The 20,323-nt window shown below is 40.3% G+C and overlaps 1 protein-coding gene across 1 annotated transcript in view; it reads left to right on the forward strand.

Moving 5' to 3' along the window:
* Positions 1 to 20,323, forward strand: part of chmp2ba (charged multivesicular body protein 2Ba) — a 52,308-nt gene that overhangs the window by 21,524 nt on the left and 10,461 nt on the right. The window contains exon 3 of the mRNA XM_061879916.1: positions 9,311 to 9,505. Within this exon, the coding sequence (XP_061735900.1) occupies positions 9,311 to 9,505 (195 nt within the window). The remainder of the gene's footprint in view (positions 1 to 9,310; positions 9,506 to 20,323) is intronic.

The following is a 20,323-nucleotide window of genomic DNA, read 5'->3' on the forward strand; positions in this document are numbered from 1 at the left end:
ATCCTACGCTAATCGACGTTAACGTGCTATTTACCGGCGGTGCTAAAACATACATGGCACAGAGATGTATGGATAACCTGCAGATGCATTTGCAACTATATTAAGTTTACTTCCACCCACATTTATGCGAAACAAACACTTACCAATCGACAGATTTAAGTTGCTCCAGTGTCAAAAGATGCGAAAGTCCTGATCGTTTGGTTCGCACATTTTACCGGTGATGCTAACGCAGCTATTCGGCCATGCTATGACTATGAATAGCGTCAATAGCTATTCGCTCAATAGCGTCAGTTTCTTCTTCAATACATGCGTAATCTGTTAAATCGCTTAAGTCGCTGAAATCCGAGTCTGAATCCGAGCTAATGTCGCTATATCTTGTTGTGCTATTCGCCACTGTTTGTTTACATTGGCAGCACTGTATGACGTCACAGGGAAATGGATCGTGGCATCGCAAATAGCGAAAATCAAACACTTTAAAGCTTTTTTTAGGGATATTCGGGGACCGGTAAAATTAAAAAAAAAAATACAACAAGCCACTGGGAACTGATTTTTATTGTTTTTAACCCTTTTGAAATTGTGATAATGTTCCTCTTTAAGAAGCGACATCGAGGAAGAAGATTTCATGGGATTTATCGATTAGGAGTGACAGATTTTTTGGTAAACGTATAGCATTTTCTATATGTTATATTTGAATGACTCTCACCATAATATGTTAGGTTAACATAGCAGGCACCTTCTCAGTTGGTTATTTATGCCTCATATAACGTACACTTGGGCTTCACGGTGGTAGAGGGGTTTGTGCGTCCGCCTCACACTACGAAGGTCCTGCAGTCCCGGGTTCAATTCCAGGCTGAGGATCTTTCTGTGTGGAGTTTGCATGTTCTCCCCGTGACTGCGTGGGTTCCCTCCGGGTACTCCGGCTTCCTCCCACCTCCAAAGACATGCACCTGGGGCTAGGTTGATTGGCAACACTAAATTGGCCCTACTGTGTGAATGTTGTCTGTCTATCTGTGTTGGCCCTGTGATGAGGTGGCGACTTGTCCAGGGTGTACCCCGCCTTCCGCCCGATTGTAGCTGAGATAGGCACCAGCGCCCCCCGCGACCCCAAAAGGGAATAAGCGGTAGGAAATGGATGGATGGATAACGTACACTTAATCAGCCTGTTGTTCACTATTCTTTATTTATTTAAAATTGCCTTTCAAATGTCTATTCTTGGTGTTGGATTTTATCAAATACATTTCCCCCAAAAATGTGACTTATACTCCAGTGCGACTTATACATATATTTTTTTTCCTTCTTTATTATGCATTTTCGGCCGGTGCGATTTATACTCCGGAGCGACTTATACTCAGAAAAATACGGTTCTTTGTTTAGTTGTCTGACAGAGACCCCCTTGCTTCCCAGACATACAGTGACAGACCCCCCCCCCCCACCTCTGTTTGTGATTAAGTCTAATTGCTCTCAATTCATAGACTGGCTTGGCTGCGGGCAAACCCATGAAGACATTGTTCTTTATCTCGCGTCCACTTTGAGGAGACCCGCGCACTACGTCTGTTCTAAACAAAAGCCCACATTCCCTCTCGCTGCCGGATGAAAGGAACAACCTTTTTCTTTTTTCGCCGCTATTGAATTCAGTAAATATCACACACCGAAAATAATTGCCTCTCCGGGGGGACAAGATTTTAATTTCACGTTAATGCGTGGCGCTAATTAGTGAACTCTTTAAACCTTTTTTTTTTTTTTTGCATGTGTAAAAAAGATGAAAACAAAACGCTAAAAGGTTGCAATGACCTACATTTGCAATTTGGCGTAATCATGGCATTCTGGTGCCCGGAGTACATGCACACACTCACACTTTCTTCTGCAAAAACTGCACAAAATGCTCAAGATAGAAATGATCCCTCCATAATTTAAGTGCCTAAATCAACGGATCTGAACCTTTTTGACCTCAGGGCCCAACTTTACCGCTACAGATGGATCCGGGGCCCACTCAAATATTGCTGAATTAGTAATCTTACTCTGATTTAAATAGTATTTAAGAATTCTATTCAACCTACTGCATAGCTCGGTTGGTAGAGCGGCCGTGCCAGCAACTTGAGGGTTGCAGGTTCGATTCCCGCTTCCGCCATCCTAGTCACTGCCGTTGTGTCCTTGGGCAAGACACTTTACCCACCTGCTCCCAGTGCCACCCGCACTGGTTTAAATGTAACTTAGATATTGGGTTTTCACTATGTAAAGCGCTTTGAGTCACTAGAGAAAAGTGCTATATAAATATAATTCACTTCACTTTCAGTTTAACAAACTAACAACCTTTTCAGATGTCAATCACAATGGTTATTACTAGAGATAAATGCTTTAAAATGTGATACCGGAAATTATCGGTATCAGTTTCACAAAGTAAAATGTATAACTTTTTAAAAAGCCGCTGTACGGAGTGGTACACGGACGTAGGGAGAAGTACAGAGCGCCAAAAAACTTTAAAGGCACGGCTTTTCACACACACAAGTGAATGCAAAGCATACTTGGTCAACAGCCATACAGGTCACACTGAGGGTGGCCGTATAAACAACTTTAACCCTGTTACAAATATGCGTCACACTGTGAACCCACACCAAACAAGAATGACAAACCCATTTCGGGAGAACATCCGCACCGTAACACAATATAAACACGACAGAACAAATACCCAGAACCCCTTGCAGCACTAACTCTTCCGGGACGCTACAATATACACCCCCCCGCTACCGCCTACAAACCCCGCCCACCTCAACCTCCTCATGCTATATCAAGGAGAGCATATCCCAAATTCCAAGCTGCTGTTTTGAGGCATGTTAAAAAAAATAATGCACTTTGTGACTTCAATAATAAATATGGCAGTGCCATGTTGGCATTTTTTTCCATAACTTGAGTTGATTTATTTTGGAAAACCATGTTACATTGTTTAATGCATCCACAACAAAATTAGGCATCATAATGTGTTAATTCCACGAATGTATATATCAGTATCGGTTGATATTGGAATAGGTATTTAAGAGTTGGACAATATCAGATATCTGCAAAAAAAGCCAGTATCTGACATCTAATTATTACTTATTTGACCCATAAACCTTGAGCTCAAGTCAGGCTGATTGGAAAAATAAGTAGTAGCCAAATATACCACATTAAAAGGGACTCATTAAAACTGATGAAAAATACATATACATACAAATATGTTGTGCAGAATTAATAATTAATATTAGTAAATATGTTACTTTCCTAAACTGTCAATACAATAAAAGTGCAAACGGAAATACCGCCACACCACTTTAGTCATAGTTTTTGCGCTTAAGAAAATGAATTTAAACTGAATTTAGCGCCAGATTTATTCTGTTTGTTTGATATTGTCTATACTGCCACAAGTGGTGGAACAGTGTATTACAACTGAGGACCGCTGCCACTCATACGGACCAGAGCCGAGGAACACAGAAAATACTTTATAAAAATAGTTATTTCTATTGATGAAACAAACCTTTCACTGGCAATAGATTTCACTTTACCTATCTTAGTCATAAATAACATTTACATAAAGAGTGTCTTATTTTATTTTATTTGTCTCTTTTCTCTTTTCGTCTTAACAATGTTTAGTACTCAATATACATTTATTTATTTAGCATACTTGAAAACTGGTACCCTCTTCATCTGCATGTAGTATTCTTAAATTACTATTCCTTTTCAACATTTCTGTTTAAAAAACAAAACAAAACATATACCGTATTTTTCAAACCATAGAAAGTACCGGATTATAAGGCGCGCCGACGAGGAGCGGGTCTGTTTTCATACTAAAGGCGCGTTAAAGGGGTCATATTAACATTTTTTTTTTCTATATGTAAAACACTATTGGTGGTCTACATCTGTGTATTTCAGCCTTTTTTGAGCCAAGGCACATTTTCATTAAAAAATTAAACTCAGCAGCCGGTATTGACGATAAAAAGTCGTTGTCAGAATGGTAAATTGAGAGCTTTGCCTTCCGGTTCAGCTCCTTCTTCACCACAACGGATCGATAGAGCGTCCCCATTACTGAAGACGCCGCACCGATCTGCCTGTCCATCTCACGATCCAGTTTCAAGTCCAATACATTAAATGGTGTTTTTAAGGTTTTTGTTGCACCCCAAAAAGTGTTAATACTGCAAGTATTGTACTTACTACCAAACAGCTGTTTGATTGTAATGTTCAGCATTTTGGAGGTGTTGAAATCGCCATGTATTACTGCTAATGCTAATCAGTAGCATTTCAATAGCAAAGCCAGTTTGTCTTAGAATCAAGCTAGCACATATTTGGAAAAGTAGAGCCTCACTCAACTTACTTTGATGCATTTGTTTTCTTATTTTTTTTTTTTAAATCAATCACTTTGTTGGCCTTGAAATATGCAGATATACCTAAAGGTAGTTTTGCTGAGTCCGCTCTCAGTGCTGCTGTAGTGATGACGTTGGCACACTGGCATGACGTCACGCGCAACCCAGGTATTGACACATTGCACGGTTGGCTTTTATGTGAATCAGGACCGGCGGGATTCGACCTGTGCCAAAAAGTACCACATGTGGTACCCATCCCTACCGCCCACTAGAATAGAGCACACACCAAAGTAGTGGTGTGTGGCACCAGTCTACCCAACGTGTCCTGGGTCTTCACCGTGGCCTCCTACTGGTCGTACGTGCCCTTAACACCTCCCTAGGAAGGCGTTCAGGGGGCATCCTGACCAGATGCCCAAACCACCTCATCTGGCTCCTCTTCATGTGGAGAAGCAGCGGCTTTACTTTGAGCTTCCCCTGGGTGAAAGAGCTTCTCACCCTATCTCTAAGGGAGAGCCCCGGCACCCGGCGGAGGAAACTCATTTCGGCCGCTTGTACCCGTGACCTTGTACTTTCGGTCATAATCTTTTCGGTCATAACCCAAAGCTCATGACCATAGGTGAGGATGGGAACGTAGATCGACCAGTAAATTGAGAGCTTTGCCTTCCAGCTCAGCTCCTTCTTCAGCACAACTGATCGATACAGCGTCCGCATTACTGAAGACGCCGCACCGATCCGCCTGTCGATCTCACCATCCACTCTTCCTTCACTCGTGAACAAGACTCCGAGGTACATGAACTCCTCCACTTGGGGCAGGGTTTTCTCCCTAACCCGGATATGGCACTCCACCCTTTTCCGGGCGCGAACAACAGACTCGAACTCGGAAGTGCTGATTTTCAACCCAGTCGCTTCACACTCGTCTGCGAACCGATCCAGTCAGAGCTGAAGATGAAGCCATCAGGACCACAACATCTGCAAAAAGCAGAGACCTAACCAACGCCTTGACTGCGTCTAGAAATTCTGTCCATAAAAGTTATGAACAGAGTCGGTGATAAAGGGCAGCCTTGGTGTGAGGGTTGGACTCCGCCAAGGCTGCCCTTCGTCACCGACTCTGTTCATAACTTTTATGGACAGAATTTCTAGGTATGGGGTATCGGACTCTCTGATTTAGGCAATCCGCTCCCTGTACGACCAGTGTCCGAGCTTGGTCCGCATTGCCGGCAGTAAGTCGGACACGTTTCCAGTGAGGGTTGGGAACCTAGATGGACCGGTAAATTGAGAGCTTTGCATTCCGACTCAGCCCTTTCTTCAGCACATCGGATCGATACAGCGTCGACTTTACTGAAGAGGCCGCACCGATCCGCCTCTCGACCTCACATTCCACTCTTCCTTCACTCGTGGACAAGACTCCTAGGTACTTGAACATCTCCACTTAGGGCAGGGTCTCCTCCCCAACCCGGAAATGGCACTCCACCCTTTTCCGGGCACGAACCACGGACTCGGACTCGGACTAGGAGGTGCTGATTCTAATCCCAGTCACTTCACACTCTGCTGTGAACCGATCCAGTGAGAGCTGAAGATCCTGGCCAGATGAAGCCATCAGGACCACATCATCTGCAAAAAGCAGAGACCTAATCTTGCAGCCACCAAACCGAATCACATCAACACCTTGACTGCGCCTAGAAATTCTGTCCATAAAAGTTGTGAACAGAGTCTGTGACAAAGGGCAACCTTGGTGTGAGGGTTGGACTCCCTTTGTCACCGACTCTGTTCATAACTTTTATGGACAGAATTTTTAGGTATGGGGTATCGGACTGTCTGATTGTGGCGATCCGCTCCCTGTACGATTGTGTCAGAGCTTGGTCCGCATTGCCGGCAGTAAGTCGGACACGTTTCCAGTGAGGGTTGGGAGTGTATATCGACCCGTAAATTGAGAGCTTTGCCTTCCGGCTCAGCTCTTTCTTCAGCACAACGGATCGATACAGCGTCCGCATTGCTGATCCGCCTCTCGACCTCACAATCCACTCTTCCTTCACTCGTGGACAAGACTCTGAGGTACTTGAACACCTCCACTTGGGGCAGGGTCTCTTCCCCTACCCTGAGATGGCACTCCACCCTTTTCTGGGCGAGAACCATGGACTCGGACTTGAAGGTGCTAATTCTCCAATAGAGAATCAGCAGATATTGTCTGCCTTTTGTGTCTGACAATATATTTCATATCCTTTCTATGAATGTTCTCATTCATCCAGGTCCTTTCAATCTCAGGGCATTAAAACTGATTGCAACTGGACTGTGTGGTTTGTCTTAGAAGACTAGATCTGACCCATCGAAGTCTATGAGCCTGAACCGATGAAGGGGGGAAATGTCTTCCAAGACAAACTGACTGAACAGATTGAATGCGGTGAGATTACATATGCTGACATGTACCCTTGTCCGCATTGTTGGAAGATGTTTTATTGTAGTCTTACACGACTACGCGCATGTGCCTGCGCGAGCCAGACAGGGAGCTCAGTGTTCAAGCATGAATAATTGATTATTTCCCATAAAGAAGGCTTTCAGCAGAAATAAACAAGGCGCGTTTGGGCTAACGCAGCACTGCAACCCTGGAGCTCCACTCATGTCTCCTGGGAAGTGTGTATGTACACACACACACACACACACACACACACACACACACACACACACACACACACACACACACACACACACACACACACACATGTGCCCACGTCCAAGAGCCTCGTGGGCATTAGTGTACATTCTGATGTTTACCAAAGCTAAAAGCCTGCATATGCGTGCCACTGATTGTGGCCGGAACCACACGTGCGACTGTTTTGTATTATCTATATTTGTGTACACATTGTGTCTCTTGGGGGTTTTTGTGTGTTTATCAACACTTGCATCTGTGTGACGGTACGTTTCTGACGTACCCCAATTAGCATTTTCTGCCAGTTATTGAACATGTTTGGATAATTATTATTTTTCGTTGCGGCGGAACCTCAATTTACACATTTCTCGATGTGCAAACTTCGATTTACAAACCCCGTTTCCATATGATTTGGGAAATTGTGTTAGATGTAAATATAAACGGAATACAATGATTTGCAAATCCTTTTCAACCCATATTCAGTTGAATATGCTACAAAGACAACATATTTGATGTTCAAACTGATAAACATTTTTATTTATTTTTTTTGCAAATAAACATTAACTTTAGAAGTTAATGCCAGCACCACGTGACAAAGAAGTTGGGAAATGTGGCAAAAAATACTTTAAAAGTTGGGAAATGCTCATCAAACACTTATTTGGAACATCCCACAGGTGTGCAGGCTAATTGGGAACAGGTGGGTGCCATGAGTGGGTATAAAAACAGCTTCCCAGAAAATGCTCAGTCTTTCACAAGAAAGGATGGGGCGAGGTACACCCCTTTGTCCACAACTGCGTGAGCAAATAGTCGAACAGTTTAAAAACAACGTTTCTCAAAGTGCAATTGCAAGAAATGTAGGGATTTCAACATCTACGGTCCATAATATCATCAAAAAGTTCAGAGAATCTGGAGAAATCACTCCACGTAAGCGGCATGGCCGGAAAACCAACATTAAATGACCGTGACCTTCGATCCTTCAGACGGCACTGTATCAAAAACCGACATTAATCCCTAAAGGATATCACCACATGGACTCAGGAACACTTACAAAAACCACTGTCACTAAATACAGTTTGTCACTACATCTGTAAGTGCAAGTTAAAGCGCTACTATGCAAAGCGCAAGCCATTTATCAACAACGTCCACAAACGGCGCCGGCTTCTCTGGGCCCGAAATCATCTAAGATGGACTGAAGCAAAGTGGAAAAGTGTTCTTTGGCCAGACGAGTCCACGTTTCAAATTGTTTTCGGAAATATTCGACATTGTGTCATCCGGACCAAAGGGGAAGCGAACCATCCATACTGTTATCGACGCAAAGTTCAAAAGCCAGCATCTGTGATGGTATGGGGGTGCATTAGTGCCCAAGGCATGGGTAACTTACACATCTGTGAAGGCACCATTAATGCTGAAAGGTACATATAGGTTTTGGAACAACATATGTTGTCATCCAAGCGCCGTCTTTTTCATGGACGCCCCTGCTTATTTCAGCAAGACAATGCCAAGCGACATTCAGCACGTGTTACAACAGCGTGGCTTCATAAAAAAAGAGTGCTGGTACTTTCCTGGCCCGCCTGCAGTCCAGACCTGTCTCCCATGGAAAATGTGTGGTGCATTATGAAGCGTAAAATACGACAGCGGAGACCCCGGACTCTTGAACGACTGAAGCTCTACATAAAACAAGAGTGGGAAAGAATTCCACTTTCAAAGCTTTACAATTAGTTTCCTCAGTTCCCAAACGTTTGAGTGTTGTTAAAAGAAAATATGATGTAACACAGTGGTGAACATGCCCTTTCCCAACTACTTTGGCACGTGTTGCAGCCATGAAATTCTAAGTTAATTATTATTTGCAAAAAAAAAACAAAGTTTATGATTTTGAACATCAAATATCTTGTCTTTGTAGCATATTCAACTGAATATGGGTTGAAAAGGATTTGCAAATCATTATATTCTGTTTATATTTACATCTAACACAATATCCCAACTCATATGGAAACGGGGTTTGTTTGTATGTGTATGTTTGCTTTTGTGCCCCTATTTTGTGTTTGCCACCATGTCTCAGCATTCCATGCATATACTGACCTCTGGAACCCCTGCCAAAAGCTTCTTCTAACTTATTTGGGGGACCCTTTCACTTACCCACCATCCTTAAATGGATATTCACTACTGTTGTAATCGTAATATGCTATTGTGAATACATTTTCCACTTTACAAACAACAAATGAGTGACCACATGGTCCGTTCTTTATTGGGGTTATTTAATCTATCGGGGCTGTAGTCCCTCCTTTGCACACACCGTAAATTATTATGACCGCAATCTCTTTGATTGTCTCTCCAGGAAGCGGAGATCAAGAAAATGGCTAAGAGTGGCAACCGTGAGGCATGCAAGATCCTGGCCAAGCAGCTGGTCCAGCTGAGGAAGCAGAAGAACCGCACATACGCCGTGAGCTCCAAAGTCACCTCCATGTCTACTCAGACCAAAGTCATGAACTCCCAGATGAAGATGGCCGGGGCCATGTCCACCTCAGCAAAGGTATTGCCAATGACAACATGAGATGATCATAATCAGTCCGTCAATATATGTCAATATCGTAGCTGACGACACACCACTGGTTATTATGATCTATTTCACTACATATTTCACTATATATTTGGAAATACTAAATACTGGTATCTTATGTGTATATATTGTATCTGCTGATACACGGTAGTTAATTTATAGTTGTAAAACAATAGATAAATAAAAACCTGATACCGATAAAGTTAAAGTTCCAATGATTGTCACACACATACTAGATGTGGCAAAATTATTCTCTGCATTTGACCCATCACCCTTGATCACCCCATGGGAGGTGAGGGGAGCAGTGGGCAGCAGCGGTGCCGCGCCCGGGAATCATTTATGGTGATTTAACCCCCAATTCCAACCCCTTAATGCTGAGTGCCAAGCAGGGAGATACTGGTTCCCATTTTTATAGTCTTTGGTATAACTCGGCCGGGATTTGAACTCACGACCTACCGATCTCAGGGCGGGGACTCTAACCCAGGGGTGTCAAACTCAAATACAGAGTGGGCCAAAATTTAAAACTGAACGAAGCCGCGGGCCGAGGTTGAACAAATTAATCCTTTAATAGGGACTCAAACAAGTTTTGCATTGAATATTGACCAAGGAAGGCTTATATAACTTTATAGTGACATGCAAAACCGAGTTTTAAATAATAATAATAAAAAAATATCAATGGCAAATCAAATCAAAATACAAATTGAATGCCTCTTTTCGGCGTCGGGTTTGAGTTGGGTCGGGGTTTGGTGGTATATTGTAGCGTCCCGGAAGAGTTAGTGATGCAAGAGGTTCTGGGTATTTGTTTGGTTGCGTTTATGTTGTGTTACGGTGCGGATGTTCTCCCGAAATGTGTTTGTCATTCTTGTTTGCTGTGGGTTCACAGTGCGGCGTATATTTGTAACAGTGTTAAAGTTGTTTATACGGCCACCCTCAGTGTGACCTGTATGGCTGTTGACCAAGTATGCATTGCATACATTTGTATGTGTGTATGAGCCGCATATATTATGCGAGTGGGCCGTGACGCTGTTTGTATAGAGGAAAAGCGGTCGTGGCGACATGTAGAGAACGCCAAAGGCAGTGCTTATATGGCCCGCCCCCAATATTATTGTCTGGGTGGAAATCGGGAGAAATTCGAGAGGGGCACTGATTCTCGGGAGTCTCCCGGGAAAATTGGGAGGGTTGACGAGTATGAGTATTTAGTGGTGAATGCGGTGTTACGGTGGCGGGCCAGCTCTAACGTACCAGTAGTGAAGTCTTTCTACCGACATTCACAGGAATTATAATTACTTCATTACAAACCCCAAAACCAGTGAAGTCGGCACAATGTGTAAATCGTATATAAAAACAGAATACAATGATTTGCAAATCATTTTCAACCTATTTTCAATTAGACTGCAAAGACAAGATACCTAACGTCATTTATCAACAACACCCAGAAACGCCGCCGGCTTCGCTGGGCCCAGAGCTCATCTAAGATGGACTGATGCAAAGTGTAGAAGTGTTCTGTTGTTTTTGGTAACTGTGGACGTCGTGTCCTCTGAAACAAAGTGAAAAAGAACCATCCGGATTGTTGTAGGGTCAAAGTTCAAAAGCCAGCATCTGTGATGGTATGGGGGTGTATTAGTGCACAAGGCATGGGTAACTTACACATCTGTGAAGGCACCATTAACCTCTTAAGGCCCAAGCTGTTTGTTTACATGCTTTTTTTTATTTTATTTATCTTTGCTATTCGGGCTTATTGGACCCTAATTAGAATAAAAACTAAGAATCATCTTTTGATATGATGTACTTAGTCCATAAGTACACATATGTGTACTTATTATTTAGTAATGGTAAATGGGTAATACTTGTATATCACCTTTTTACCTTTAAGGTGACATGTTAAATCTTATTTTTATACTTTTTTTTTCCAAATTCCATTGCATGTTATGCTCTTCTGACACCACCAGATGGCAGTATAATTGTCCACATAAGTGGCCATAAGACCCCAATTCAGTAGTGTGACAACAGCGTGGCTTCTTAGTAAAAAAGTGCATGTACTAGACTGGCTTGCCTGTAGTCCAAAACCAGTGAAGTTGGCACGTTGTGTAACTCGTATATAAAAACAGAATACAATGATTTTTAAATCCTTTTCAACCTATATTTAATTGAATAGACTGCAAACACAAGATACTTAACGTCATTTGGGGACGGCGTGGCGCGGTTGGGAGAGTGGCCGTGCCAGCAACCTGAGGGTTCCTGGTTCAATCCCCACCTTCTACCAACCTCGTCATGTCCGTTGTGTCCTTGAGCAAGACACTTCGCCCTTGCTCCTGATAGGTCGTGGTTAGGGCCCTGCATGGCAGCTCCCGCCATCAGTGTGTGAATGTGTGTGTAAATGGGTGAATGTGGAGATAGTGTCAAAGCCCTGTGAGTACCTTGAAGGTAGAAAAGCGCTATACAAATATAACCCATTTAACATTTACCATTTACATTTATCAACAACACCCGGAAACGCCGCTGGCTTCGCTGGGCCCGAGCTCATCTAAGATGGACTGATGCAAAGTGTAAAAGTGTTCTGTTGTTTTTGGTAACTGTGGATGTCGTGTCCTCCGGAACAAAGAGGGAAAGAACCATCTGGACTGTTCCAGACGCAAAGTTCAAAAGCCAGCACCTTAGATGGTATGGGGGTGTATTACACTGCAAAAACTGAAATCAAAGTAAGATGAAATATCTCAAATAAGGGTGATATTTGCTTATTTTCTGTCTGGTAAGATAATTCTTCTCACTAAGAAGATTTTATGTTAGAGTCTTTTACTTGTTTTAAGGGTTTTGCTCCTAAATGATCTCAGTAAGATACTACAGCTTGTTTCCGGCATTTTATGACCTATTTTGAGTAAAATATGCTTGAAACTATTTTTGTCCAAGTGTCCAAAACACACCCAGCAATGGTGCACAGGAAGGCGGGGAAGAAAAGGGGTAAAAGGCGGCCAAAATGTTCAAAAGTCCCTATTTTTTCCTAAATACCTCCCCGGGGTTTCAGTCCCATGAGTCCCGCCGCCGGCCACACAAGTCCTAGGATACAAAAAATGTCCAAAACGCACCCAGCAAAGTCCCACGGGAAGTAGGGGGGAAAAATGAGAAAAGTCGGCAAAAGTCCCCCAAAATTTTCTGAATACCTACCCAGGTTCGAGTCCCAACCGGGTTCGAGTTTGAGTTCGAGTGCACACTCGAACCCGGGTGGGACTTTTGAACATTTCTCCGACTTTTCTCACTTTCCTCCCCACCGGCGGCGGAACTTGTGGGACTCGAACCTGTGTAGGTATTTTGAAAATTTTTGGGACTTTTGCTGACTTTTCCAACTTTCATCCCCTTTCCCCATGGGACTCGGCTGGGTGTGTTATGGACATTTTGGGGATCCTGGGACTTGCCCGGCCGTACATAAGATTTTATGTTAGAGTGTTTTACTTGTTTTAAGTGTTTAGGTCCTAAATGATCACAGTAAGATATTATAGCTTGTAGCTGAGATTTGATGACCTATATTGAGTAAAACATGCTTGAAACGAGAATATCAAATGTTGCAAAGCTGTGTCATCAACATTTACAAGTATAAAACTAGTTTTTAAAGTAAGAATTTCTTATTTCAAGAATGTAACACAAAATCATGACTTTGACACAATTGTTTCTCATATTAAAACAGATGACAGCCAAATAGACTTTGCCGTTTTTATTTTAATGAAACAATAGAAAATTTGTACTCATATACTGTAGTAGTACACTTGTTATTAGTGAGAATATACTTATTTTGAGGTATTTTTGGGTTCATTAAAGTTAGCTAATTTTACTTGTTTTGGAAAGTCTTGACTAGCCAAATTTTCTTGTTCTATTGGCAGATAATTTTGCTTAGTTCAAGTAAAATACCCCTCATTTTTGTATTTTTTTTTTCTTGTTTTTGAACACTGACTTTTTGAAGTGTAGTGGCCAAGGCATGGGTAACGTACACATCTGTGAAGGCACCATTAATGCTGAAAGGTACATACAGGTTTTTGAGCAACAAATGTTGCCATCCAAGCAACGTTATCATGGCCGCCCCTGCTTATTTCAGCAAGACAATGCCAATCCACGTGTTACAACAGCGTGGCTTCATAGTAACAGAGTGTGGGTACTAGACTGGCCTGGCTGTAGTCCAAAACCAGTTAAATTGGCGCGTGTAAATCGTAAATAAAAACATAATGCAATATTTGTATTTATATTTGTAAATATGACTAAATCTAAGTCAAAACAGCCACAAGATCTAATCAATTGTTGGCTATTGAATTGTTGAATGTGGTACTTTGTTCATTATTCACACTTTTGTCCTCAAATTCCACCTTGTTTCAAAATAAGTTTCTAACTTATAATGACAGATGCCTTTCATCAGAGAATGTGTGTCACCCAGTTATGTCGTTCCTCAACTCCTTCCAGTGTTGCTATCAATATTTTAGTGTTTTTGAATGTGGGATCTGTTCCTGTGTGAAGTGGAATCTCGGCATTGCTAACGAGCTCTGAGAGGAACACAACGAGCCCAGCAGCCATGTTTGCTACCGAGTTAAAAGTCAGCAAACAGAGAGGAGGTCAGGTATAATTAAGGCTTCAGTTAATGAGGTGGGACGACGAGGCGTTGTCCGCACATGAAGACCGAGTGTCTTTCTGCATTCAGCCAACGGAGTTGACTAGCAATGTTTGAAAAGAGCACTTCGAGATGCAGTGTTTTAAAAAATGAGTGTTTAAAGTAGGCCACATTTGATCTGACTGGAAGGAAGGAGAGGCAGACATCCTGTGTGTTAGCATCTCTATCGTTTCAGTTTCTAGGTCTTCAAACACATTCGTAAACCCCTCGCGACTTTAATAGTAGGGCTGGACAATTAAACGATTTTGAGTGTGGCGTCTCACGTTTATAATCGAAAACAACAACCCCTTAAGGCAGGGGTCGGGAAGTTTTTTGGCTGAGAGAGCCATGAAAGCCAAATATTTGAACGTGTATTACCGTGAGAGCCATATAATATCTTTTAACACTGAATACAACTAAATGCATGCTTTTTTTTAAGAAAGACCAACATTTTTAGAGTCTTTTACTTGTTTTAAGGGTTTTGCTCCTAAATGATCTCAGTAAGATACTACAGCTTGTTTCCAGCATTTTATGACCTATTTTGAGTAAAATATGCTTGAAACTATTTTTGTCCAAGTGTCCAAAACAAACCCAGCAATAGTGCACAGGAAGGCGGGGAAGAAGAGGGGTAAAAGGCGGCCAAAATGGTTAAAAGTCCCTATTGTGTCCTAAATACAGTCCCACGAGTCCCGCCGCCGGCCACACAAGTCCTAGGATACAAAAAATGTCCAAAACGCACCCAGCAAAGTCCCACGGGAAGTAGGGGGGAAAAATGAGAAAAGTCGGCAAAAGTCCCCCAAAATTTTCTGAATACCTACCCAGGTTCGAGTCCCAACCGGGTTCGAGTTTGAGTTTGAGTGCACACTCGAACCCGGGTGGGACTTTTGAACATTTCTCCGACTTTTCTCACTTTCCTCCCCACCGGCGGCGGAACTTGTGGGATTCGAACCTGTGTATGTATTTTGAACATTTTTGGGACTTTTGCTGACTTTTCCAACTTTCATCCCCTCTCCCCATGGGACTCGGCTGGGTGTGTTATGGACATTTTGGGCATCCTGGGACTTAACGTCATTTGGGGACGGCGTGGCGCGGTTGGGAGAGTGGCCGTGCCAGCAACCTGAGGGTTCCTGGTTCAATCCCCACCGTACATAAGATTTTATGTTAGAGTGTTTTACTTGTTTTAAGTGTTTAGGTCCTAAATGATCTCAGTAAGATATTACAGCTTGTAGCTGAGATTTGATGACCTATATTGAGTAAAACATGCTTGAAACGAGAATATCAAATGTTGCAAAGCTGTGTCATCAACATTTACAAGTATTAAACTAGTTTTTAAAGTAAGAATTTCTTATTTCAAGAATGTAACACAAAATCATGACTTTGACACAATTGTTTCTCATATTAAAACAGATGACAGCCAAATAGACTTTGCCGTTTTTATTTATGAGTGTTTAAAGTAGGCCACATTTGATCTGACTGGAAGGAAGGAGAGGCAGACATCCTGTGTGTTAGCATCTCTATCGTCTCAGTTTCTAGGTCTTCAAACAGATTCGTAAACCCCTCGCGACTTTAATAGTAGGGCTGGACAATTAAACGATTTTGATTTTGGCTTTTCACGTTTATAATCGAAAACAACACCCCCTTAAGGCAGGGGTCGGGAACCTTTTTGGCTGAGAGAGCCATATAATATCTTTTAACACTGAATACAACTAAATGCATGCATTTTTTTAAGAAAGACCAACATTTTTAGAGTTTAATAAGTCTTTTTTTTTTATAACATTTTTATTCTGAAGCTAACCAATAATAAATAAAATTCTTCTTACTATTGATGCGACTTCTTGAACAGGTGCGGTAGAAAACGGATGGATGGATTAAAATGCATGAGACTGTTTTTTATGTTGTACGTTATTTTTAACACTGATTACCAGCGGAATTATTTATTACTAATCTCGTTAGGCAGGCCTGGGCAATTATTCTAACTCGGGGGGCCAAATTTAGAGAAAAAAATGTGTCTGGGGGCCGGTATATCTGATTTTTAGGAACACTAATACAAAAACTTACAATAAAGTCTGATTGAATGCTAAAAAAAGTTAAGAGAGACTCTCTTAAAAACAGAATGGAATTTAAAATTTTTTTCACTGAACGAGACACCCAGAATGTACATGAAAAAAGAGAATGTGGGATTTACAATATTAACTATGAACGATAAAACACTGAATATTGACAACACCACCTTTCGATCGACATGTTTTACAATCAGGCAAAACGCAACAAAAGTGCAACAAACACATCAAAATATGAAAGTGAGGGGGGAAAAAAACTCACAATCTGATATATATCACTAAGCTTTAGAACTTTGTTGTAAAAATGTATTTCCGCATCTGACCCTGACACCCGCATTTCAGGTTGACTGCTCTGGAAACACTCTGTGGAAACGCTCACTACCCACACTGCTTGGTGCCTCCTCAGAGCTGCCGTGACTTAGATTACCATAGTAACAAATTAGATTAGCATAGTAAGTCATTATATTACTATAGTAACTAGTATATCATGCATAAGAGCATATTTCAACCATTGAACTACTTCGTATAGTTCAAGATTCACGGTCATTAGAAAACATCACTGTCACATCATGATGGCAGCTACAATTTCCATCTTGAAGATTTAAAAAAAATTATTTGGGAATGTCCGGTGGGCCTGATTAAAAAGCATAACGCATGTGGCCCCCGGGCCTAATTTGCCCAGGTCTGGTGTTAAGCAATGTCAGCTATGATGTATCTGAGAGCCAGATGCAGTCATCAAAAGAGCCACATCTGGCTCTAGAGCCATAGGTTCCCTACCCCTGCCTTAAGGCCCAAGCTGTTTGTTTACATGCTTTTTTTAAATTTCTCTTTGCTATTTGGGCATATTTGACCCTAATTAGAATTAAAAACTAACAATCGTATTTTGATATGATGTACTTAGTCCATAAGTACACATACGTGTACTTCATGTGTAGTGACATGCTATTTTGTATTTTTACACTTTTTTTTTTTTTTCAAATTCCATTGTATGTTATACTCCTCTGACACCACCAGATGGCAGTATAAGTGTCCACATAAGCGGCCATAAGACCCGAGTTCATTAGTGCAGTGGTTCTCAAATGGGGGTACGCGTACCTCTGGGGGTACTTTAAGGCAGTAGTTCTCAACCTTTTTTCAGTGATGTACCCCCTGTGAACATTTATTTTATTCGAGTACCCCCTAATCAGAGCAAATAATTTTTGGTTGAAAAAAAGAGATCAAGAAGTTAAAATACAGCACTATGTCATCAGTTTGTGATTCATTAAAATGTATAACAGTGCAAAATATTGCTCATTTGTAGTGTTCTTTTTTGAACTACTCGGAAAAAAAAGATATAAATATAACTAAAAACTTGTTGAAAAAGAAACAAGTGATTCAATTATAAATAAATATTTCTACACATAGAAGTAATAATCAACTTAAAGGGCCCTCTTTGGGGATTGTAATAGAGATCCATCTGGATTCATCAACTTCATTCTAAACATTTCTTCACAAAAAAATAAATCTTTAACATCAATATTTATGGAACATGTGCACCAAACATCTGGCTGTCAACACTGAATATTGCATTGTTGCATTTCTTTTCACAGTTTATGAACGTGCATTTATATTTTGTTGAAGTATTATTCAATAAATATATATATGAAGGATTTTTGAATTTTTTTTATTTTGAGAATATTTAAAAAAAAACCTCACGTACCCCTTGGCATACCTTCAAGTACCCCCATTTGAGAACCACTGCTTTAAGGTATGCCAAGGGGTACGTGAGATTTTTTTTTAAATATTCTAAAAATAGCAAGAATTCAAAAAACCTTCATAAATATATTATTTGAATAATACTTCAACAAAATATGCATGCAAGTTCATAAACTGTGAAAGGAAATGCAACAATGCAATATTCAGTGTTGACAGCTAGATTTTTTGTAGACATGTTCCATAAATATTGATGTCAAAGATTTCTTTTTTGTGAAGAAATGTTTAGAACTAAGTTCATGAATCCAGATAAATCTTTATTACAATCCCCAAAGAGGGCACTTTAAGTTGATGATTACTTCTATGTGTAGAAATCTTTATTTATAATTGAATCACTTGTTTATTTTTCAACAAGTTTTTAGTTATTTTTATATCTTTTTTTTTCCAAATAGCTAAAGAAAGACAACTACAAATGAGCAATATTTTGCACTGTTATACAATTTGATAAATCATAAACTGATGACATATTGATGTATTTTACTTCTGTATCTCTTTTTTTCGGCCAAAAAGGCTTTGCTCTGATTAGGGGGTACTTAAATTAAAAAAAAACATTTTCACAGGGGGTACATCACTGAAAAAAGGTTGAGAACCACTGCAGTAGTGTACACCATTTTGGAAATACCAGCTGAAAGGTGCTGTCCACGCATGTGGCCACTAAGCCTTTAGAGCAGACCTGGGCAACTTAAGGCCTGGGGGCCACATGCGGCCCGTTAAGTTTTTCAATCAGGCCCGCTGGACATTCCCAAATATTTTTTTTTTAGATCTTTAAGATGTAAACTGTAGCTGCCATTATGATGTGCACTCATGTTTTCTAAAGACCGGAAGTCTTCAACTATACTAAGTCTTTCAGCGCTTGGAATCTGCGCTTTTGGATGATTTACTAGTTACTGTGGTCATCTAATTAGTTACTAAGGTCATCTAATTAGTTACTACGGTAATCTAATTAGTTACTATAGTCATCTAATGAGTTATTATGGTAATCTAATTAGTTACTTTGATCATCTAATTAGTTACTATGGTAATCTAATTAGTTACTATGATCATGTAATTAGTTACTATGGTCATCTAATGAGTTATTATGGTAATCTAATTAGTTACTCTGGTCATCTAATTAGTTAGTATGGTCATCTAATGAGTTACTATGGTCATCTAATGAGTTATTATGGTAATGTAATTAGTCACTATGGTCATCTAATTAGTTACTATGGTCATCTAATTAGTTACTATGGTAATCTAATTAGTTACTATGATCATGTAATTAGTTACTATGGTCATCTAATTAGTTACTATGGTAATCTAATTAGTTACTATGGTCATCTAATTAGTTTCTATGGTCATCTAATGAGTTATTATGGTAATGTAATTAGTTACTATGGTCATCTAATGGGTTATTATGGTAATGTAATTAGTTACTATGGTCATCTAATTAGTTACTATGGTCATCTAATAAGTTATTATGGTAATGTAATTAGTAACTATGGTCATCTAATTAGTTACTATGGTCATCTAATTAGTTACTATGATCATGCAATTAGTTACTATGGTCATCTAATTAGTTACTATGGTCATCTAATGAGTTATTATGGTAATGTAATTAGTTACTATGGTCATCTAATGAGTTACTATGGTCATCTAATGAGTTATTATGGTAATGTAATTAGTTACTATGGTCATCTAATTAGTTACTATGGTCATCTAATGAGTTATTATGGTAATGTAATTAGTTACTATGGTCATCTAATTAGTTACTATGGTCATCTAATAAGTTATTATGGTAATGTAATTAGTAACTATGGTCATCTAATTAGTTACTATGGTCATCTAATTAGTTACTATGGTAATCTAATTAGTTACTATGATCATGCAATTAGTTACTATGGTCATCTAATTAGTTACTATGGTCATCTAATGAGTTATTATGGTAATGTAATTAGTTACTATGGTCATCTAATGAGTTACTATGGTCATCTAATGAGTTATTATGGTAATGTAATTAGTTACTATGGTCATCTAATTAGTTACTATGGTCATCTAATGAGTTATTATGGTAATGTAATTAGTCACTATGGTCATCTAATTAGTTACTGTGGTCATCTAATTAGTTACTATGGTCATCTACATCACAGCAACTCAGACGAGCCACCAAGCAGTGTGGGTGGGAAGCGTTTCCTCAGACGCGGAAGGAGATTTTCACGACAAAGTTCTATAGCTTAGTGATATATCACATATGTTATAGGAGGGTTTATTTTGTACCCTTTGTTGCATTTTTGTTGCGTTTCACTTGATTGTTAAATATGTGGATGGAGATGGGTGTGACGTTCATATTTTGTCAATATTCAATGTTTTATCCTT

Source organism: Nerophis ophidion, linkage group LG19, assembly GCF_033978795.1.
Source record: "Nerophis ophidion isolate RoL-2023_Sa linkage group LG19, RoL_Noph_v1.0, whole genome shotgun sequence".
Classification (NCBI taxonomy): Eukaryota; Metazoa; Chordata; class Actinopteri; order Syngnathiformes; family Syngnathidae; genus Nerophis; species Nerophis ophidion.